The following is a 21,142-nucleotide window of genomic DNA, read 5'->3' on the forward strand; positions in this document are numbered from 1 at the left end:
ATGATTATCTCCCCCCCCCCCCCCCTCCCCTCCCCCCAGGGGGCTCGCCACTCTTTGGCAGGTTCATGCTTGGTTACCACGGGGCTGCAGCCTATGCAGAATTTTTTTCTCCTTCCGTACTGCATGACTATCCTCTTGCTATTCTTTTTCCCCTCCCTTGGGGAACATGTCTGGGGTATTATTGGGAATGTTCTGCACTCTGTAGCTGATGTGTGAACAGTCTCAACTATGTTTTTCACTCCCTTTTCCTTTCTTTGTTTCCCTTCTCCTCTCATTCCTCCGCTTCGACATTTGAGGATCTTCTTTTTTCTTCTTCCTCCTTACGTGCTCCCGAAGGCTGGCCTACGCGTCTGACGCATAACAGGTGACTGGTTAATGCATAATTCCCAGCCTTGTGTCGTCAGGTAGGGTTCACACATACCCCCTGGTACAGGCTAGGTCCAGGGAGGGGTGATTGCCTGAGGTGTAACCTTCCCAATTTGTCGATTGGTCCCTCTGTCAGGTATTCGGGAGGTGTGACCTGAGGTGTGAACAATCACCTAAGGCAGGTGAACCCCCTTGTGAAGGGGGGCCCACAGTTGGAAGGAGCACGCCATCGAACGCGCTGGTAATCGTGGTGGATTTCCTTGCGATGGATCAATCATCTTCCCACTCAACATCTACAAAACATAAATGCAATGGGGCTAATGATTCAGAGACCTTTCCCGCTGCACCACGGTTCCTCATGGTCTCATGTGCTGAAGACGATCAGTCCTGCGCCACAATAAATCCGTTTATTATTCAGAAAAGTGTGGATATAACTGCTGGCCCTGTGAAATCCTGCTCTCATTTACAGAATGGCAGTTTGCTTTTAGAGACTACTTTTGATTCTCAAGCACAACTGCCTCACTTCCCCACAGTTACCCTGTTCATGTCGAGTCCCATAAAACTTTGCATTTTTCCTGTGGTGTAATTTACACCAGGCTACTCGACGGCCTAACAGAGGCCGAAATACAATCTTACCTCTGATCAGGGTGTCATTGCCATCCATCATGTAATGAAAAAGGTAGATTCCTCCTGGTAGATAGGCACAATAAAAAAACACACACACACAAAATTTCGAGCTTTCGCAACCCATGGTTGCTTCATCAGGAAAGAGAGAAGGAGAGGGAAAGATGCAAGGATGTGGTTTTTTTTTATTGTGCCTATCTACCATCGCTTTCTCATTTGGTAAGTCATGGAATCTTTGTTTTTAATATATTTTTCCCATGTGGAATGTTTCTTTCTATTTTATTTATAACACTAGAATGTCTTGTTGACACCCAGCCAAATGTGTCACCTGTGGTAGGGATGCGCACAAGGGCAATCGTACACCTCCTTCTCCCTACTGTATCGACTGCAATGGTGCCCATGCCGCCTCCTCTCGATATTGTCCAGTGTATCTTGATGAGCAGGCTGATCAAGAGATCCTGGTAAAGGAAAAGGTGCCTTATTTAGTCGCTTGCAAGTTAGTGGCTAGTCGCAAACCCTGTGTTCCCCTGTCTGATGCCTATAGTTCTGTTTTTGTTACCCCTCGCTCCATAAAGGACATGGCCATGCAGACATGTGACCTCCAAATGAGATCTGAGGTTGTGAAATCGCCCAGTGTCAAGGTAGCATTGCCATCCCGCCACCCAACTGTGCTACAATCCATCAAACTCTCGCCTCCAAGGGCAAAGCCACCAGCTACACAACCGGTAGGCTGACCGAAGTAGTACTCCCGTGAGGACTTCCTCCGTCCCGCCAGCCAAACAACACCCGAGTCTTCATCTAACTGGAAAGGCTTGAAGAAGTCCATGAAAGGCAAATGGTCTTCTGCTTTGCCACCTCAAAGGTCCTCTTCGATGGTGTCACCACATATACTTTAGCCCGGCCAGCCCCCGTGTCGCCAATGCGCACCAACAACCGTTTTTTGGCATTGGTCTCTTCAGACTGCCCGCACAAGCAAGCTGATGCTTCTGTGGACCCCCTGGAGTGGGATCCTCCTGCTTCTGTGTCCTGTAGTAGCGCTTCTTCCCCAGCTGTCACTCGGCAACTGCAGAGGTGACACCCCTACGTCTCTTCCTCATTATGACTCTCCCCCAATGGAACATTCGCAGCCTTCAGTCCCACAAAGAGGATTTACATCTGCTTTTAGTGTCACAGCGTCCCCTTGTACTCTGACTTCAGGAAACAAATTTGCGCCCTCATGACCGTATTGAGCTTTCACATTTGTCACACATTCGTCTTGACCTTCCCCCTGAAGTCGGCATTCCATCTCATGGGGCCGTCATGCTGCACATATGAGATGACATTCATAGTTGGCCCATCTCCCTGACTACCAATCTTCAAGCTGTGCATTTCACCTTTTCCTTCCCCACCCGACTTTTCCCTCTGTACCATATGTGTCCCTCCATCATTCACTGTCACCAGGACAGACTTCCTTCAACTTACTGGGCAGCTACCTCCCCCATTTTTGCTACTCGGTGACTTGAACGCACATCATCCCCTTTGGGGTTCTCCCAGGATCTGTCAGAGAGGTGCCCTCTTGGCTGACCTTCTTAACCAACCTTACCTCTTCTGCCTTACACTGGAGCACCCACTTTCCTTTGCGACTCCTCACACACCTATTCTCATTTGGACCTCTCCTTGTGCACTGCCCAGCTAGCCCCTTGTTTTGAGTGGTCCATTCTTTCTGACACCTACTTGAGTGACCATTTCCTGTGTGCTATCCATTTGCTCACTCTACCACCTCTGTGTGCATGCCTAAATTACAGCTTTCTAAGGCTGACTGGCAACTTAACTCCTTCCTGGCAACCTTCGAAGAACAAGATTTCCCCAGTTGTGGTGACCAGGTGGAATATCTCACAAACATTATCCTTACTGCTGCAGAACGTTCCATCCCCCACACGTCATAGTGTCCCAGTCCCTTGATGGACTGAGGCATTCCGCGACACATTTTGCACATGGACACATGCACTCCGCATTTTTAACTGCCGCCTTACACTGGCAAACTACATTCATTATAAACAGATACATGAAAAGTGCTGTCGCATTCTTCGGGATAGCAAAAGGGCTAGCTGGGTTTCATTTACTAGTTCTTTTAACAGTTTCACACCTTCCTCTGTCGTGTGGGCCAACATCTGACGGCTCTCTGGAACCAAGATCCATTCCCCAGTTTCCATCCTGACAGTTGCTGACAATGTTGTTGTGGACCCTATTGGTATCTCCAACACCTTGGGCTGCCATTTTGTGTAAGTTTTGACCTCTTCCCAGTATCACCCTGCAGTCATCCATCGGAAACGAGCGGCGGAGGCTCGGGCGATACTCTTCTCTTCTCGGAATCATGAGTGCTACAATGGCCCCTTTACTATGAGGGAGCTAGATCGTGCTCTCAGTTCAGCCCGATCCTCCAGCCCAGAGCCAGATGCCATCGACATTCGGATGTTGCAGCACCTTTCTCATGTGGGCAAGCACTTTCTGCTTAACACATACAAATGCATCTGGGCAGAGGGCACATTTCCTAGACGCTGGCGTGAAGCCACCATCATAGCCATACCTAAGCCTGGTAAGGACAAAACCTTCCTTCTAGCTACCGTCCTATTTCTCTTACTAGCTGCGTTTGCAAGGTAATGGAACATATGATTCATGCTCGGCTGGTGTGGTGGCTTGAGTCTCGCCATTTGCTAATGAATGCACAGTGTGGATTTCGAGCATAGCATTCTGCAGTCTACCATCTCCTTACTTTGTTCATCCATATCATGAATGGCTTCCTGTGGAAATATCAGTCTGTGACCGTGTTTTTTGATTTGGAGAAGGCCTACTTCACATGCTGGAGAACTGGTGTCCTCTGTACTTTTTACATGTGGGCCTTTTGTGGGCACCTCCCCTGTTTTCTCCGGGCATTTTTACAAGACTGAGTTTTCAAGGTGTGTGTGGCTTCTGTCTTGTCGGACACCTTTATCCTGGGAAATGATGTGCCTCAGGGTTCCGTCCTGAGCATTGTCCTCTTTGCTATACATGCCGTTTTTCTGCCGTGCATGGCCACCAATCCTATGCATCCTTCTTTGATGATTTCTTTGATCATCAGAATGGGGCTCGTCCTTCTTCTCTGTTATCTCCTGGAGTCCGCTTTCAGTACTTGATACAGTGGCTTAACTTCACACTACCTGCAGCTTTCCCGGTGGGTGTGAACACGTCACCACCTGGACTTCGTGAAACGGCCAAAGTTAACCCTGGACTTCATTCACTTCCTAAGGACACTACTCTATCCTCGGTCTATCACCTACAGTTTTACGACCTTCGCATGGAACTTCACAATAGTACCTTTGTATAGACTGATGGCTCTTGGACTGACCGTGGGGTCGCCGTGCCTTTGTCGTTGGCACCCTTGTCTTTAAATATTGGCTTCAGGTGCATTCCTCAGTATTCACAGCCAAGCTCTTTGCCTTTTAAATTGTGTCCTCTGCTCAGACTCATTCAGTGCCCTTCACAGTCTGTGTGCTGTACACTGCCCATCCCTTAGTGGAGTGGGTCCAGGAAAACTGTCAACTGCTCACTCGTCTTGGAGCCACTGTTGTAATTTTTCTGTGTGTTCCTGGTCATGTTGGTCTGCCAGGAAACAAGACTGCTGACACTGCTGCCAAAGCTGCAGTCCTCATACCTCAGCCCAGGAGTACCTATATTCCCTCCAATGGTCTCTGTGTTGCCGTCTGTCAAGAGGTGGAGTCCCTTTGGCATCGCCAATGGTCCTCCCTTCATGAGAATAAGCTCCGGCTTATTAAGCCTCTCCCAGCAGTTTGAACAACCTCCTCTTGGCCCTCCCACTGGGAGTGGTGTCTTTTTTAGCCCTTTTTCCACATGCCTGTTTCAGCTGTCTTCTATATGTCAGTTGGGATTGATGCATAGTTGTCTTTTAACTCCTCTCTGTCTTCTATGGTTTTGACTTTGGCGTATATGATCCCAGTTGTTTTTGCACCCTAAAATGAAACAAAAACGATGATTATCATCCCCATATGATATTCTCTATTTTATTAGTTAGTGTAATTTACACAGTTTCATCCACTATTATACTAATGGTATTATGAGATAATAGAAGAATGCACAATCATCCTTATATTATAGGCTGTCGGTATGCAATAGTCTTCTAAATGTGTTATGTTTGAATCACTGAAAAACAGAACTTTAGATAAATGAGTAAACAGAAATGTGATGGTTGTGTAATAAGTTAACTTTGAGCTGTTTCTAGAAAGGGATGATTGTATGCAGCTGTAAATACCAGATAAGTTTTTGTAAATACTTAAGTCAAGCTGAGTATATACACTCTTTGCCATGTGAAAAGCATGCCAGGCTTACCGGTTGCTGAAATGAACAGACAAAGAAATTCCAGAGAAGTTCAGTTTGTTAGTATTTTTAAGCACATAAACAATACCGTACATGAATTATGTTACAACAGTATGCCATAAATGGGTTGTGGTGTGAACACTGATATTTTATAGTAGTAAATGGAATAGCTATGAGGACATTTTAAGTGTGTGTGTTTGCAGATATAGGGTATTTGTTAACACTTCAAAATTATTGTATATAATGAGGAAAGGTTGTGTCCTAGTGAGTGTCTCCATCTTTTGCAGTTTTCACCTCCACATCTGTAGCAACAATGAATGTTTTTGAAAAATTGCCCAAGTGAACAGGTGGGAGAGGAGATCACATGGTAGACACAGCTTTGAGTGGGAAATGCAGACAGGGAAAGGATGGGGTGGGTAAGCATTGAGAGGCAGGACAGGTGGCTCTCAACCATGGTAAAAACCACAAAAGTGATGGGTGGAAGGAGGTAAGGTGATTGTCTCCACTGTCATTATAAGATATAAATTGGGTAGAAATTGCCAGTGGAGTAGAAGGGAGGGGGCAGGCTGAAGATGTTGTCTAGCAGCAGTTTAGGGATTAAGGGATGTGCATGACAGACAGATCCCATCTGCACAGTTCAGAGGAACCAGTACTGGAGAGGAGGATCAAAATAGCATGGATGATGTGGAAGCCATTGGTATGATGGTGTGCGATATCTGGGTAGGTGAGAATTTACTTAGCAACGGATAGGGACCTACAGCTATAACAGCCCTTGATTTTGCTTCCAGAACTTCATTGCCTCTTCCCAAGCCTGCTTCACCTTGGCCTTCTCAGCTCAGTGTGCTACCTTCCTGGATGTGATGACTACCTTTCTGATGGCTCTATAAAAAGCTCTGTCTATATAAAATGCCTCAACCACAAACACTACTTCCATTTTGATAACTATTGCCTGTTCCATATCACAAAGTCCTCCCCTCTACCACCTTTCCACCTGTTAGGTGCCATGTCTACAGTGAGGAGTAATAGTTCTCCAGACATGCAGATATCCTTGGAAAAGCAAAAATGGCCTACCCAGGTGGTCCGGAAAAAACTTTCCTGTGGCAGAGCTAATACCTTCTCCAAAGACGTAGTAATATTTTTTGAACGTCTCAGACCACAGAATCTCACTTGCTACATTTTGAATGACAATCTCTCAGATCATATTATTTGCATATGATTAGAAACATCTTGCTTAGGTGCTATGTAAATTTACAGTGTGTGCTAAGACCTTTCAATCCTGTAATCCATTAGACTTAAGACTGCTGTGGCTTCTCGGTAGTGTGGAAACAAACTACCCTGGCAGACACAAAATGCATGTACGTCTCAAAATGTGTGTACGCCTTTCCTTAGAGAGAACTGAGCAATATTGGAACTGTGGTCACTGAGTGTAACTTTTTGTAAAAGTGCGGGTTTATCAGATTCTGCCATGGGAGCAGAAACCATTCCAGTGCCTGATTCAGCTGTATCTGTTGCTGTGGTTGTTGCAGTTACTATTGTTTATTAATAGAAACTGTTATATAGGAATGCTGTTCCTATTTTATATTAAAGTTTTTTCCTGTCTACTCCATTTTTATTTATTTTCTGTTCAATTTTTTACTTGTTCAGTGCATTACCACCACACTGTCAAAGATGTTACTTACTGTATGTCTTTGCTTCAATCTAGACGTGTAACTTCTCTTCCTATGTTGCTTACAAACATTGTAACTTCTTTGATGACAATACTCAGTAAATATCTGAAGATGGCCTTGTAGGACGAAAACCGGTTAACACAATAAAAGTAATACTGTAGAACAATAGCAGACTGGTGCTTTTCATTTATAAAAAATAAATGCTCTTCAATGATGGTGCAGAGTCTATGTGAACTTCATCCAATTTTTGTTTATTTGAGCGACTGTGCAACCCTTCCATAAAAATGTTTAATAGCAGCTAAACTCGGTTTTCTCCATTTTCAATTACAGTTGACGCACTGACAATTTCAGACAACAGTCAACAATGAACTGTATGCTGTACACTGTTGATATTATCCTTGGAGTAATCAAGGTTGCCAACCATAAAGGCACAACAGAAATGCCACATTCTTTCGTGGAAATTTGCCAGTAAGAGAGTAGAATGTCTAAACATTTAGCTAAATATAATTCTCAAAATACAGTCCTTATTTGACTACCACTGATAGTGGCATCTGGTACCTGTTCGGAAGGGTGGCAAAATCCTTTGTTACTGTAGGTATGTGTGCTAGTGGTTGACACTATGAGCATAAAGAAGGGGCTGTGACTCGATCTACGAGCTATCTTGAATGACAAGACCTGCTGACTGGGCTCTGTGTGACTTGTCTAGCTTGATTTTGCTGATGGAGATTGAGTGCTTTTCACGTGCAATTAGAGTCTTGAACCAGTGGTGCCAGCTTCATAAACAGGAATGTGATCTCATCATAAAGAGCAGCACTTTTGTTGATAGCTTCTGGCATTACCACCACCGACAGCATTTTGATATCAGTTCTTATTAGTTTGATTCTGTTATTCCTTACTTTGTAGGATATCAGGTACAGTACACTGTGGTACATTCAGTTTACTGTTGATGCTTTGTAAATATGAACACAACAATGTTCCTCAAGAGTATTTATAGTTCATGTTTCTTGGTTTTCTCTTTCCTGTATCCCTGTGCCTTTAAAACTAAAGAGAAGCACATAATCTCTGCACTACATGGCAAAAATATAAATTCCCAGTACAAAATGTGAAAGTACCTCGAAAGGAGGTATGTAGTGGCAACCAACAGCTTTGGTAAGAAATTTGCAACTCCAGCAAGGAAGATTTCTCCATTAAAATTCCATAACATGTTAAATGTTCACACTGAATTTGTTACTGAGAAAAGTGCTTCAGTGAGAGAATACTATTTTGATTCTGAATACAGGGGAGTAATTGGCCAAGTACTTGCTGAAGGAACTGTCCGCTTATTGTCCAGAAGATATTTAAGAAACCAACAGAAAACTATGATCAGAGTGGCCCATTTGTTATTAGAACCCAGCTCCACCTTCATATCTAACTGTATCCATAGTCAGTGCACCACATCATTAATTGCATTAATATATTAATTGTTTTTAGGTTTATACTAGGCTGTGTTCTCCAGTTTTGAGAAAAACAGAGTTATAAATATTCTCTCTCTCTCTCTCTCTCTCTCTCTCTCTCTCTCTCTCTCTCTCTGTGTGTGTGTGTGTGTGTGTGTGTGTGTGTGTGTGTGTGTGTGTGTGTGTGTGTGTGTGTGTGTGTGTGGGCACAGGCACATGCGCATGTGTGCGGGGGGGGGGGGGGGGGGGAGGAGGAGATGTGTGTTTGTACATCTACATACACCTGATTAGTCAATAGAATGGTAATTACCTAATAGTGAAAACTCCACTTCACACCTATATTGTGTGATGGTGTACAATGAATGCATTTTACACACGAAATGAATTAAATGGAACATTTAGTACTTTAATTTTATTTGTGATTATGTTTTTGATGGTATTTGCTTTCTTTATATTGTTGTATGACTAATGCAGCTGTCATATGTCAGGTTACAGATAGTGCTGGAGATCATCCGTGATGTAGTGTTTTCCTGCCCTCAGGCAGATGTTGTAGCTGCCATTATTGCTTTACTTGCAAACACATCACAGCATATCTTCTTGATGGACAGACTATGCCATGGCAGTTGTAAGTAAAAACAGTTAAAGTGATTTCTTAAAATATTATTATGAAAATCATGATTGCAAACATTCAGATTATGTTTCACAATGTTGCTACATCTACATCTACATTTACATTTATACTCCGCAAGCAACACAACGGTGTGTGGCAGAGGGCACTTTACGTGCCACTGTCATTAAAAGCCTCTGTGCGCACTTGAATCTCTCTAATTTTACATCTACATTTATACTCCGCAAGCCACCCAACGGTGTGTGGTAGAGGGCACTTTACGTGCCACTGTCATTACCTGCCTTTTCTGTTCCAGACGCATATGGTTCGCTGGAAGAACAACTGTCTGAAAGCCTCCGTGCGCGCTCAAATCTCTCTAATTTTACATTCGTGATCTCCTCGGGAGTTATAAGTAGGGGAAGCAATATATTCGATACCTCATCCAGAAACGCACTCTCTCAAAACCTCGCGAGCAAGCTACACCGTGATGCACAGCGCCTCTCTTGCAGAGTCTGCCACTTGAGTTTGCTAAACATCTCCGTAACACTATCACGGTTACCAAATAACCCGGTGGCGAAACGCGCCACTCTTCTTTAGTTCTTCTCTATCTCCTCCGTCAACCCGATCTGGTACGGATCCCACACTGATGAGCAATACTCCAGTATAGGTCCAACGAGTGTTTTGTAAGCCACCTCCTTTGTTGATGGACTACATTTTCTAAGGACTCTCCCAATAAATCTCAACCTGGTACCCGCCTTACCAACAATTAATTTTATATGATCATTCCACTTCAAATCGTTCTGCATGTACACTCCCATATATTTTACAGAAGTAACTGCTACCAGTGTTTGTTCTGCTATCATATAATCATACAATAAAGGATCCTTCTTTCTATGTATTCGCAATACATTACATTTGTCTATATTAAGGTTCAGTTGCTACTCCCTGCACCAAGTGCCTATCCGCTGCAGATCTTCCTGCATTTTGCTACAATTTTCTAATGCTGCAACTTCTCTGTATACTACGGCATCATCCGTGAAAAGCTGCATGGAACTTCCAACACTATCTACTAGGTCATTTATATATATTGTGAAAAGCAATGGTCCCGCAACACTCCCCTGTGGCACGCCAGAGGTTACTTTAACGTCTGTAGACGTCTCTCCGTTGATAACAACATGCTGTGTTCTGTTTGCTAAAAACTCTTCAATCCAGCCACACAGTTGGTCTGATATTCCGTAGGCTCTTACTTTGTTTATCAGGCGACAGTGCGGAACTGTATCGAACGCCTTCCGGAAGTCAAGGAAAATAGCATCTACCTGGGAGCCTGTATCTAATATTTTCTGTGTCTCATGAACAAATACAGCGAGTTGGGTCTCACACGATCGCTGTTTCTGGAATCCATGTTGATTCTTACAGAGTAGATTCTGGGTTTCCAAAAATGACATGATACTCGAGCAAAAAACATGTTCTAAAATTCTACAACAGATCGACGTCAGAGATATAGGTCTATAGTTTTGCGCATCTGCTTGACGACCCTTCCTGAAGACTGGGACTACCTGTGCTCTTTTCCAATCATTTGGAACCTTCCGTTCCTCTAGAGTCTTGCGGTACACGGCTGTTAGAAGGGAGGCAAGTTCTTTCGTGTACTCTGTGTAGAATCGAATTGGTATCCCATCAGGTCCAGTGGACTTTCCTCTGTGGAGTGATTCCAGTTGCTTTTCTATTCCTTGGACACTTATTTCGATGTCAGCCATTTTTTCGTTTGTGAGAGAATTTAGAGAAGGAACTGCAGTGTGGTCTTCCTCTGTGAAACAGCTTTGGAAAAAGGTGTTTAGTATTTCAGCTTTATGCGTGTCATCCTCTGTGTCAATTCCATCATCATCCCCGAGTGTCTGGATATGCTGTTTTGAGCCACTTACTGATTTAACGTAAGACCAGAACTTCCTAGGATTTTCTGTCAAGTCGGTACATAGAATTTTACTTTCGAATTCACTGAACGCTTCACGCGTATCCCTCCTTACGAAGCAACTGCCAGTTGCGAAAGCTTGTAATTCTGTGTGTGTGTTTGTGTGTTTTGTTCATGTGCCTGTCTGCCGGCGCTTTCCCGCTTGGTAAGTCTTGGAATCTTTGTTTTTAATATATTCCTCCTTACGCTAACTTTGACATAGTTTAGCTTCTGTTTGTCTGAGAGGTTTTGGCTGCGTTTAAACTTGAGTGAAGCTCTCTTTGCTTTCGCAGTAGTTTCCTAACTTTGTTGTTGAACCACAGTGGGTTTTTCCTGTCCCTCACAGTTTTACTCAGCATGTACCTGTCTAAAACGCATTCTACGATTGCCTTAAACTTTTCCCATAAACACTCAACATTGTCAGTGTAGGAACAAAAATTTTTGTTTTGATCTGTTAGGTAGTCTGAAATCTGCCTTCTATTACTCTTGCTAAACAGATAAACCTTCCTCCATTTTTTTTATATTCCTATTAACTTCCATATTCAGGGATGCTGCAACGGCCTTATGATCACTGATTCCCTGTTCTGCACTTACAGAGTCAAGAAGTTCGGGTCTGTTTGTTATCAGTAGGTCCAAAATGTTATCTCCACGAGTCGGTTCTCTGTTTAATTGTTTGAGGTAATTTTCGGATCGTGCACTCAGTATAATATCACTCGATGCTCTGTCCCTACCACCCGTTCTAAACATCTGAGTGTCCCAGTCTATATCTGGTAAATTGAAATCTCCACCTAAGACTATAACATGCTGAGAAAATTTATGTGAAATGTATTCCAAATTTTCTCTCAGTTGTTCTGCCATTAATGCTGCTGAGTCGGGAGGTCGGTAAAAGGAGCCAATTATTAACCTAGCTCGGTTGTTGAGTGTAACCTCCACCCATAATAATTCACAGGAACTATCCACTTCTACTTCACTACAGGATAAACTACTACTAACAGCGACAATCACACCACCACCGGTTGCATGCAATCTTGCTGTTACAATACTTTTAGAACCTAAAGGAAATAAATAACATGGTTTGAAGTTAACAGGTTTTTACATTCTCATCAGATTTTTCTTATATTTAGATGCAAGGGGACTGTTTAAGGAAAAAAATACATAAGCCTTTGGAAAAAGTGAAATAACAAACCTTATTTCTTGTTTTGATCTCCCACAATTCCAACCCCCCATCCAAGTCGTGGGAGATGGGCAACGGCATGAAGTAGGGGATTGCCTGTAGGAGTGAGGTACAGTGGGGACTGTGTGTGCCAGGGACCACTGCGAAGAAATTTGCATTAGGAACCTGGGTTATGAAAGGAAGAGAGAAAAGCAAAATACAAGATGGTGAGATGAAATTCTCGATAAACAGTATTGAAGTGACGAAGATAGACAGGTTAAAAATGAGAGGATCAGAGAGTTAATGAAGGTGGAACCACAACAGGAGGAAATAGAGAAATCAAGGCTGCAATGGTATGGACACATTAAGATGGAGAAATCAAAGCTGAGAATGGAAGAAAAGAGGATACCCAGGAGGATACACGAGATGAAACTAGAAGGAAAGAGACCAAGATGAAGACAGATAGACAGATGTCTGAAAGGAGTAGAGGAATGCATCCAGAAGAAAGAAGAAGACTGGACCAAGGTGAAGACGGAGAGATAGTGACAAGACAGAAGACAAGGGAGAGGCCTATGTTCCATACAGACCCAGCTAGAGGCTGGAAACTGTCCAAGATTATGATGATGATGATTTCTTGTTTTGGTAATGCGCACGCGCGCACACACACACACACACACACACACACACACACACACACACACACACGTACTGCCCATACCCCCAAAATACACTAGCATTAGCGGTATACATTCATAAACTCTTCTGAGTAGTAGAAGTAGTTGGCTGAATACCTCACTCCTTTTTGTGCCACACTAAGCCTGATCGATGAAGAGTATAAATGATTTCTCATTATATTATTATATTTCTAAATTTTGCAGTTGTTTTCGAACTGTGGCTGATTGTTCACTGCAAATTCATTAGAGACTGTGCGCTGTGGGAGCATCAGTATGCTCTTGAAACAACAGTCTGCAAGGCATTCTAGAGTTGACACCACACATTATCCTTATTACACACTTCTTTGCAACAAACACTTTTTCCCACAATGATGAGTTACCCCAGAATATGATGCCATGAGTCATTAATTAATGACTGAGATATTAAGAAATTTTCTAACATTTGTCTTACTGTTTAGGTTCTTATTAACATAAACACCTAAGAATTTAGAATTTTTTGTTTCAGTTATTGACTTCACCTCATGCATTATTTCTAATGTCAGTTTGAAAATACTCGTTAAAATAATCCTGACTGCAATTTACTTTGCAAGAATTTTTAAACACATGTAGAGTGATCTTATATTACAGTACCATAGAATATAATAGGTTTCCAGAAATTTGGGTGTAACAGATGGCATCTCCCACTGTAGTAACTTTCATAAATTATTGACATAAAGTATCATTTATGATTAATGAGCAATGGACATTATGTTGAGGAATGAGAAAACAGTAACAACATTGGGGAGTAGTATGGTATGCAATAACCATAGTTATGATTTTGACATTTCACTGTTATCATAATAGTAATTCATTATGACACCCACTGCTGAATAAAATAATACTTTGAACTTTTGCTTCCATTAGAGTCTTATACTGCATGCATCCTTGTTGACACAGCATGATTTCTGATGCCACCTGTCCATTTTCCATTAAACTAATTATCTGAGTGTTTTCGTGTCTCACAGAACCATGCATTCCTACTGTTTCCAACTCCCAATGTACATAGTGTGCTTTTGGAACTTGTATCACATGGTCTCATGTACAGTCTTGTTATACCACATGACTGACATTTTTTGTCTTGATGTAGGAGATCTGCAGTGTTTCAGCATGATACTGGTTTATTCTCCATTTACAGGTTCTCTGACTCTGCTCCCTTGTAGGCCTTGTCACTATATAGCAGTAATCAATTTTCATACAAACTCCTTCTGTCTAGCAGAGCAACACCTGAAGAAGGTTGACAGTAAAGTCAATGCTCAGGAGGGTGTATTGGATATTGTGCACTCTTTCTGGAATGGCAGAATACTTTTGTTTCACATGCCTGTAGTAGAGTAGATTCCCAGTGCTGACACCTGCAGGAATGTGTAGGGGACAAGATTGAACTTCTTATTCAGCAACCTTGTAATGTGCCATTTTTCTATCAGACATTACACTGATCATCCAGAACATTATGACCATTGATCTGCTATTGATATAACCCATCTAAGGGGTAGCAGCATCAGCTGGCAAGGAATAACTGCTAGTCATACATATGCACAGTGCGTGTAGTATCAGTGAGCATGCTGTCCATGTGTAGAATGGGGAAGGCACATGATCCATCTGAGTTTGACCGAGGGCAGATTGTGATGGCTTGGCACAAACATTTCAGAACCTGCATGACATGTCGGGTGTTCAAGGAGTGCATGGTGAGTGTGTCAGACTTTAATGCTGGGCAGAGTACAAGTGTGTCTGAGCACACAATGCACATAACACTCCTAACGACGGGCCTCTGCAGCCAATGACCTATGCATGTGCCAGGGTTAACACAATGACACTGACAACTACGACTGAAATGGGCTCTTGACCATTGGCACTGGACTTTGGTGCAGTAGCAGAGCATTGCGTTGTTTGGTGTATTCCAATACCGTCATCATGCCGACGGGAGGGCCATGAATCCATCATCTTCCAGGTGAACAGCTACTCGACACCTGTGCTGGGGGATGGAGCCAAGCTGACTCCATTATGCTCTGGGGACCATTCATATGGGCATCCATGGGCCCAATGGAGCTCGTGCAAGGTACAGAATGACCGAGGAGTATCATACAATGGTTGTAGACCACATACATGCCTTCATGACAATAATGTTTTGTGACGTCAGTGGCATTTGCAAAAAAGATAATGCACCATGTCACAAGGCCACAAGTGTGTTGGAGTGGTTCGGAAGACACAGTGGCAATTTTCAATTCATGTGCTGGTCCCCTAGCTCGCCAGATCTAAACCCGATTGAACACATTTGGGGTATGATTGAACATGGTGTCAGAGTTCGGCACCCCCCCCCCCCCTCCCCCCTTGCCCACAATTTATGCGTATTCGTAACTTTCATGTGCAGATGTGATGTCAACTCCTTCCTGTTACCTAACAGGGCCTCATTACTCCCATGTCTCAATGCATGACCACTGTTATCTGTGTGAAAGGAGGACATCCTAGCTATTAAGTAGGTGGTTATAATCAACTGGCTGACCAGTACACGAGCATGCACACACATATACAGCAGGGATACATTGTTAGCAAAATTCTTGAAAAGTGCTTAGCCATTCACATTTTGCAGGTTTTTGTTAAAACTGACTATGAGAAAGAAAATGTTCTGTTCTTCTGCGAAAATATATTGTTTTGTTAACATTTTCACAGGTAGTTTTAACTATGATAGCTGTGCGTTGGAACCATTAAACAATTTTTTTTCTCAAATATAGTCAACGCCTTTATACATAAATTTTATACAATAATTTCGAACACAACCCTATACTGTTTTATTTTCTTCAATGCAATTTGTTTTAGCAGAAAATAGGAAAGTAATTTTTATGGCTTATTGGCTTATGGTTATAATACCACTATGAAATCTGAATTGCCCAAAATGTTGTAATCCCACCTGTTCGCAGGTAAAAACTATGCAAAGTACTGTCATTGAAGCTACTGTCCTCGCAGATCCACCAGCTGGAGATTCTCTCTCATGTCCAGTATATCATTGATACTACCCATTTTCCCATTCGTTTTAGGTGACTTCATCTCCCAATCAAGGCTTAATTTGAAGTACCGATAAACAAGGGTCAAGGTCAGAGATAGCATGGAAGAGGAGATTTTGGGGGAAGGGGGTTACTTAGAGAGTGGAAAGGACGAGTTGGACAGAGATAAAGGGAGGATTTTGGGGGGGGGGGGGGTATCAACAGAGAGAAGGGGTAGGAGGAGGAGGAGGTGATGGACGAAGACAAGGGGGAGAGGACAGGGATAGAGAGAGGGGGTAATAAGAGATTGGGCCTATATCCAATTTGCATACATATTTAGTTTTGGTTAAGATGTAATATGTATATGTTGCTTACATCAATTACAACTCATTTTTATGACTTTGGTGATAGTTGATTTCTCATTTGCCTAAAATTAATAACAACGTACTAGAGATGGACAGGTTATTTTGTAAAACTTCCTGGCAGATTAAAACTGTGTGTCGGACCGAGACTCGAACTCGGGACCTTTGCCTTTCGCGGGCAAGTGCTCTACCGACTGAGCTACCCAAGCACGGCTCACACCCCGTCCTCACAGCTTTAATTCCACCAGTACCTCATCTCCTACCTTCCAAACTTCACAGAAGCTCTCCTGCCAACCCTGCAGAACTAACACTCCTGGAAGAAAGGATATTGCGGAGACATGGCTTAGCCACAGTGTGGGGGATGTTTCTAGAATTCATTCCATGTTATTGTGTGTTGACATTCAAAGTAAAAACTTGTCGAGTAATTTTCTTCATTCAACTTTTTAGTGAAGAAGGCACTAGAATGACACCATAACTTGTTGGAGGACGCAGTTGCGACTTTTATATCTATGGAATACTGTGTGTGTGTGTGTGTGTGTGTGTGTGTGTGTGTGTGTGTGTGTGTGTGTGTGTGTGTGATCTTGCTTCATCTGTGTTAGATTTACTCCAACACATAGTATTTATATACATTTGTGTTTAATGTATTTCATTACCTAAAAGGTTACGCTTTTAATTTCTGGTTATGTTAATACTCCAAAGTCAGTTTGAAATGCTCATACTGGCTGTTTTCTTTCCTTGCAGTAACCAACACATTAGTTGACCGTCAACTGAATGAAGTCGTATATTTCTCAAGAGGTAAGATTTACGCATTCCTTATGTACACTAAGTTAAGTGAGAATCAAGATTTAGTTTTCCATATTTTTCCACAGCACCAAAAAAGTAATTTGTGTAATATATCCATCACAATTAACTTTATAAAAAAGATTCTGAACTGTAACCTGTCACAAAATACACGTCAAACAGTACAGATTAAGTGTACAAAAACATTCGCTGTTCTGTTGTGGAGTCAAGTGCTGCAGCTGTTAATTGCTGTTCTCACCTTTGGTTTTGTAAGGCAGGCTTAAAACATCATCTGATCACTTCTACATTATTAAAATTATATAAATGAAAACAAAAATGATTTTCAACAAAGTGACCATGATCAATTCCTGACACTGGTTTGCAATAATTTCATTTTTCCAAAGAGTGTTTGATGCAACTCTACATGCTAATCACTTGTGTAGATCTCTGCATAAGTACTGCAACCTGCATACACTTTAACATTAATATTTTTATTGGTAGTACGCAGTCATCAGTCACAGTAATTTTTTTTTTTTTTTTTCATGTTTTAGTAGAATGTTTTTCAAAGTGAAGAATTAATTAGACATTGTTTGGGTTACATCTGCTTCAGTTAATCACATAGCAATAAATGAAAAGAATGACAGTGCTGCAAGTGTTATTAAAAATTGTGAGATGAGATAAAAATAAATATATTATTACTACTACTTGTCCTACTACTAATACTACTACTGCTATTGTTTTTTTATTATATTAATTTGGCTACAAAATGTTTGTTTTCTGCGTTGATGAAAACTTCCATATTTCCACTTACACTTTGAATAATGTTACAAATTTGTGACTACTATATTATTTGAATGGCTAATTTTAACTTGAAGATTCATTTTAATAATAAAGTAGAGGTTATATTGTTATCATTTACATAACAGATGAAATAAAATAAAATTATTCAGAGTAGTGGCAGTGAAAAATTATTTTTGCCTTCTTACATATGCTGCACATGATTTAAGATGCTTATTAGTGGACTCCATGTAGGAGTATCAACAATGTAGGAAAAGATAGATTGCTAGTTACTCTAAAGAAGGCACTTTAAGTTGCACACAAGAACAATTGAAAGACACATACACAAAGCTTTCTGCCACAGCTTTCATCAGCAGAAGAGAAACACATACCATTCATACACACAAGCAAGCACACCTCATGCACACATGACCGCCAACTCTGGCAGCTCAGGCCAGAATGACATTCTACCCTGAGCTGCAGAAGTTGGCGGTCATGTGTGCATGAGGTGTGCTTGCTTATGTGTATGAATGATGTGCGTTTCTCTTCTACTGATGAAGGATGTGGCTGAAAGCTTTTTGTAAGTATCTTAATTGTTCCTGTCTGCAACTTAACATCTCTTCTTTACGGTAACTAGCAATCTGTCTTTTCGTACATTATTGTTATTATTAGTGTACTGTATTATTTTACTGAAAGTATGCATCACAGTTTTGTTACTTCTATTGATAAATATATACTTTATATGTTTGAGTATCTTAAGAAGCATGTTTGTTTTTTCCAGCCCATTCAGAAAACATCTCATTAAGATTAGCTACTACAGAAACAACAAAACAAAGCATCTCCTTCCTAACAGTTGCAATGAAGTTGACAGATAATACTTTCAGCAAAGTCTTTCTAACTCTTATTAAAGCTTTATTCAGTATCATCCAATTTGTGTTTTACACAAAAGGTTTTCTGGAAATTGCCAATCTGATTTTACATATCCTCTTTACTTTTGCCATTAATAACTTACAAATAAATGTAGATATAGCAATGGGCACCATCTAGAAGAAACCTTCCAAACCACCCAGGCTCCCAAACAGCCCACCTGCTTCAGATTCATTGATGAGATATTCGTTATGTGGATCAAGGGCGAGGACACACTATCCACGTTCCTCCAGAACCTCAACACCTTCTCCCCCATTTGCTTCACCTGGTCCTCCTCGGCACAATAAGCCACATCCCTTGATAATGACCACCTCAGGGATGGCTACATCAGTACCACCATCCACCTCAAACCTACCAACTATCAACAATACCTTGATTTTGACAGCTGCCACTCATTCCACACAAAGAAATCCATTCCATACAGCCTAGCCACCCATGGCTGTCGCATTTGTAGTGGTGAGCAGTCCCTCTCAAAATATGCCAAGGGTCCCATTGAGACCAGCGCAAACAGAAATTACCCTCCAAACTTTATCCAGAAACAGATCTCCCATGCCTTGTCTCATCAGTCACCTACCATCTTCCACATACCCACTGTCCAGCCACAAAGGAGCTTTCAGTAGTACCCAGGAATGGTGCAGCTGAATGACGTTCTCTCCCAGGGATGTCTCATGGTGCCCTGAAATGAGAAATGTCCTCCTCACTGTCCTTTCCACCCCTTCTGCAGTGGTATTCTGCCTGCAATGCAACCTAAGAAATATCGTTATCCATCCCTACTCAATCCATTCTCACAACCCCTTGCCTCATGTCTCAAATCCCCAAAAGACCTACATGCAAGACCTGTCCCATACATCCTCCCATGGCCTTCTATTCTGGTTGTGTCATAGGCATTACCTAATCCATCAAAGGCAGGGTCACCCCTAAAGCATGCCTGCAATCTACTAACTGAACTGCAACCTCTGTGCCACATTGTGTGGGGGCACGGAGGCTAACGAGCCTGCTGTCCACACTAATGGCCACCGTCAAACTGTGGCAAAGAGACAGCTGGACTACCAAATTGCTGAACATTCCACCCAACTTGACATGCTTCACTTTAATGACTGCTTAACAGCCTGTGGCAGTTGGATTCCTCACCAGCTATTCAGAATGGTATAGTTGGAACCTGTCCCTACAACATATCCTGCATTCCCGTAACCTGCTGGCCTCAACCTTCACTAGTCCCTGACCTCCACCTATCCGTCCATTGCCTGCTGCCACTCCAGAACTTCAGGTGCATTCTATCCTACCAACACTCCTGCATAGTTTTCGCCTTATCCACTCCTCTCTTTGGCCCCCTCCTCTCATCCCTTCAGCACAGTCTGCCAGTGTTGGACCTAGGAGCCCAATCCTGTCCCCACCATGTCCCCTCAAGTCTCCATGCAGCATTAATGTCTCCCCCCCTCCCCAACCCCACCACCCCTCCACACCTACCCTGCTATCCCTCCCTATCCCAATCCCACACCTCTTCCATATCCCCACCCCCCGCCCCCACCCCACCCCCAAACCCACCACACCTCCACACCTACCGTGCTATCCCTCCCTATCCCAATCCCTCACCTCTTCTATATCCCCATTATCCATCCCAGCTAGATTGCTGCCCACATCAGACACAGTCGAGCCTTAGTGCCCTGAGAAGACAGTGGCAATTGTGTGTGTATGTGTGTGAGTTTGTGACTTCTGAAGAAGCTGAGATATTTCTAATACCCTTTTCATTGTGCCTGTCTGTGACTCAGCATCTTTATATATTATTGTTATTCCATACTGGACTTATATTGTCTAATTTTACTTCTGGCATTTTCAGTTATTTTGGTTCCCAAATAGCCAAACTTTTCTATTAATTTAGTGCCCACTTGCTAATATTGTTCTCTCGCCATCACTGTATTTAATTTGACTGCATTCCATTAACCCTGTTTTACTCTTCTTGATGTTCATCTTATAACCACTTCTCAAAATGCTATACATTCCGGAATGAGTCTCCCTGAGATCAGCCATTACTAACCATTCCATTCTTCTGTAGATAATTTGTATTTGTATTTTGTAACTAGTTTCATTTTAAGAAAACTTTTTGTCACAACAGAAAAAGGACTGAAAGAAAGTTAGCTAGGGATTGTAGCTAATGGCTGTTCATGATTGGAAACTTCAAGTTTTGAATGCAAACTGTAGCTAGGTTTTTTTTCTGCTCCTTTTGAGCAGTAGGATTACTCAGTTTCCAGTTTTAATGTGTTGACCATAGTCGAATTGTTGAGGTACAATGAATCTCAGGCACTCATTACAGAATACTCACCCTTATTAGCTAACAAGTTAAATAAGAAAGGTATGTAAAAATCTGAGATATAAAGAAACTTCCATCACAGTGTAGGTTCTACAAGATATTTTAGTTGGTATAGAAATTCTGAGTATATTTTTTCTGTACTGTGGAAATACTGT

General features: G+C 42.1%; 1 protein-coding gene across 1 annotated transcript in view; it reads left to right on the top strand.

Moving 5' to 3' along the window:
• The window catches only part of LOC126272543 (uncharacterized), a 145,776-nt gene that overhangs the window by 106,154 nt on the left and 18,480 nt on the right, over positions 1–21,142 (top strand). The window contains exons 14-15 of the mRNA XM_049975461.1: positions 8,929–9,065; positions 16,937–16,990. Of these exons, the coding sequence (XP_049831418.1) occupies positions 8,929–9,065; positions 16,937–16,990 (191 nt within the window). The remainder of the gene's footprint in view (positions 1–8,928; positions 9,066–16,936; positions 16,991–21,142) is intronic.

The sequence above is a fragment of the Schistocerca gregaria genome, chromosome 5 (genome assembly GCF_023897955.1).
Source record: "Schistocerca gregaria isolate iqSchGreg1 chromosome 5, iqSchGreg1.2, whole genome shotgun sequence".
NCBI lineage: Eukaryota > Metazoa > Arthropoda > Insecta > Orthoptera > Acrididae > Schistocerca > Schistocerca gregaria.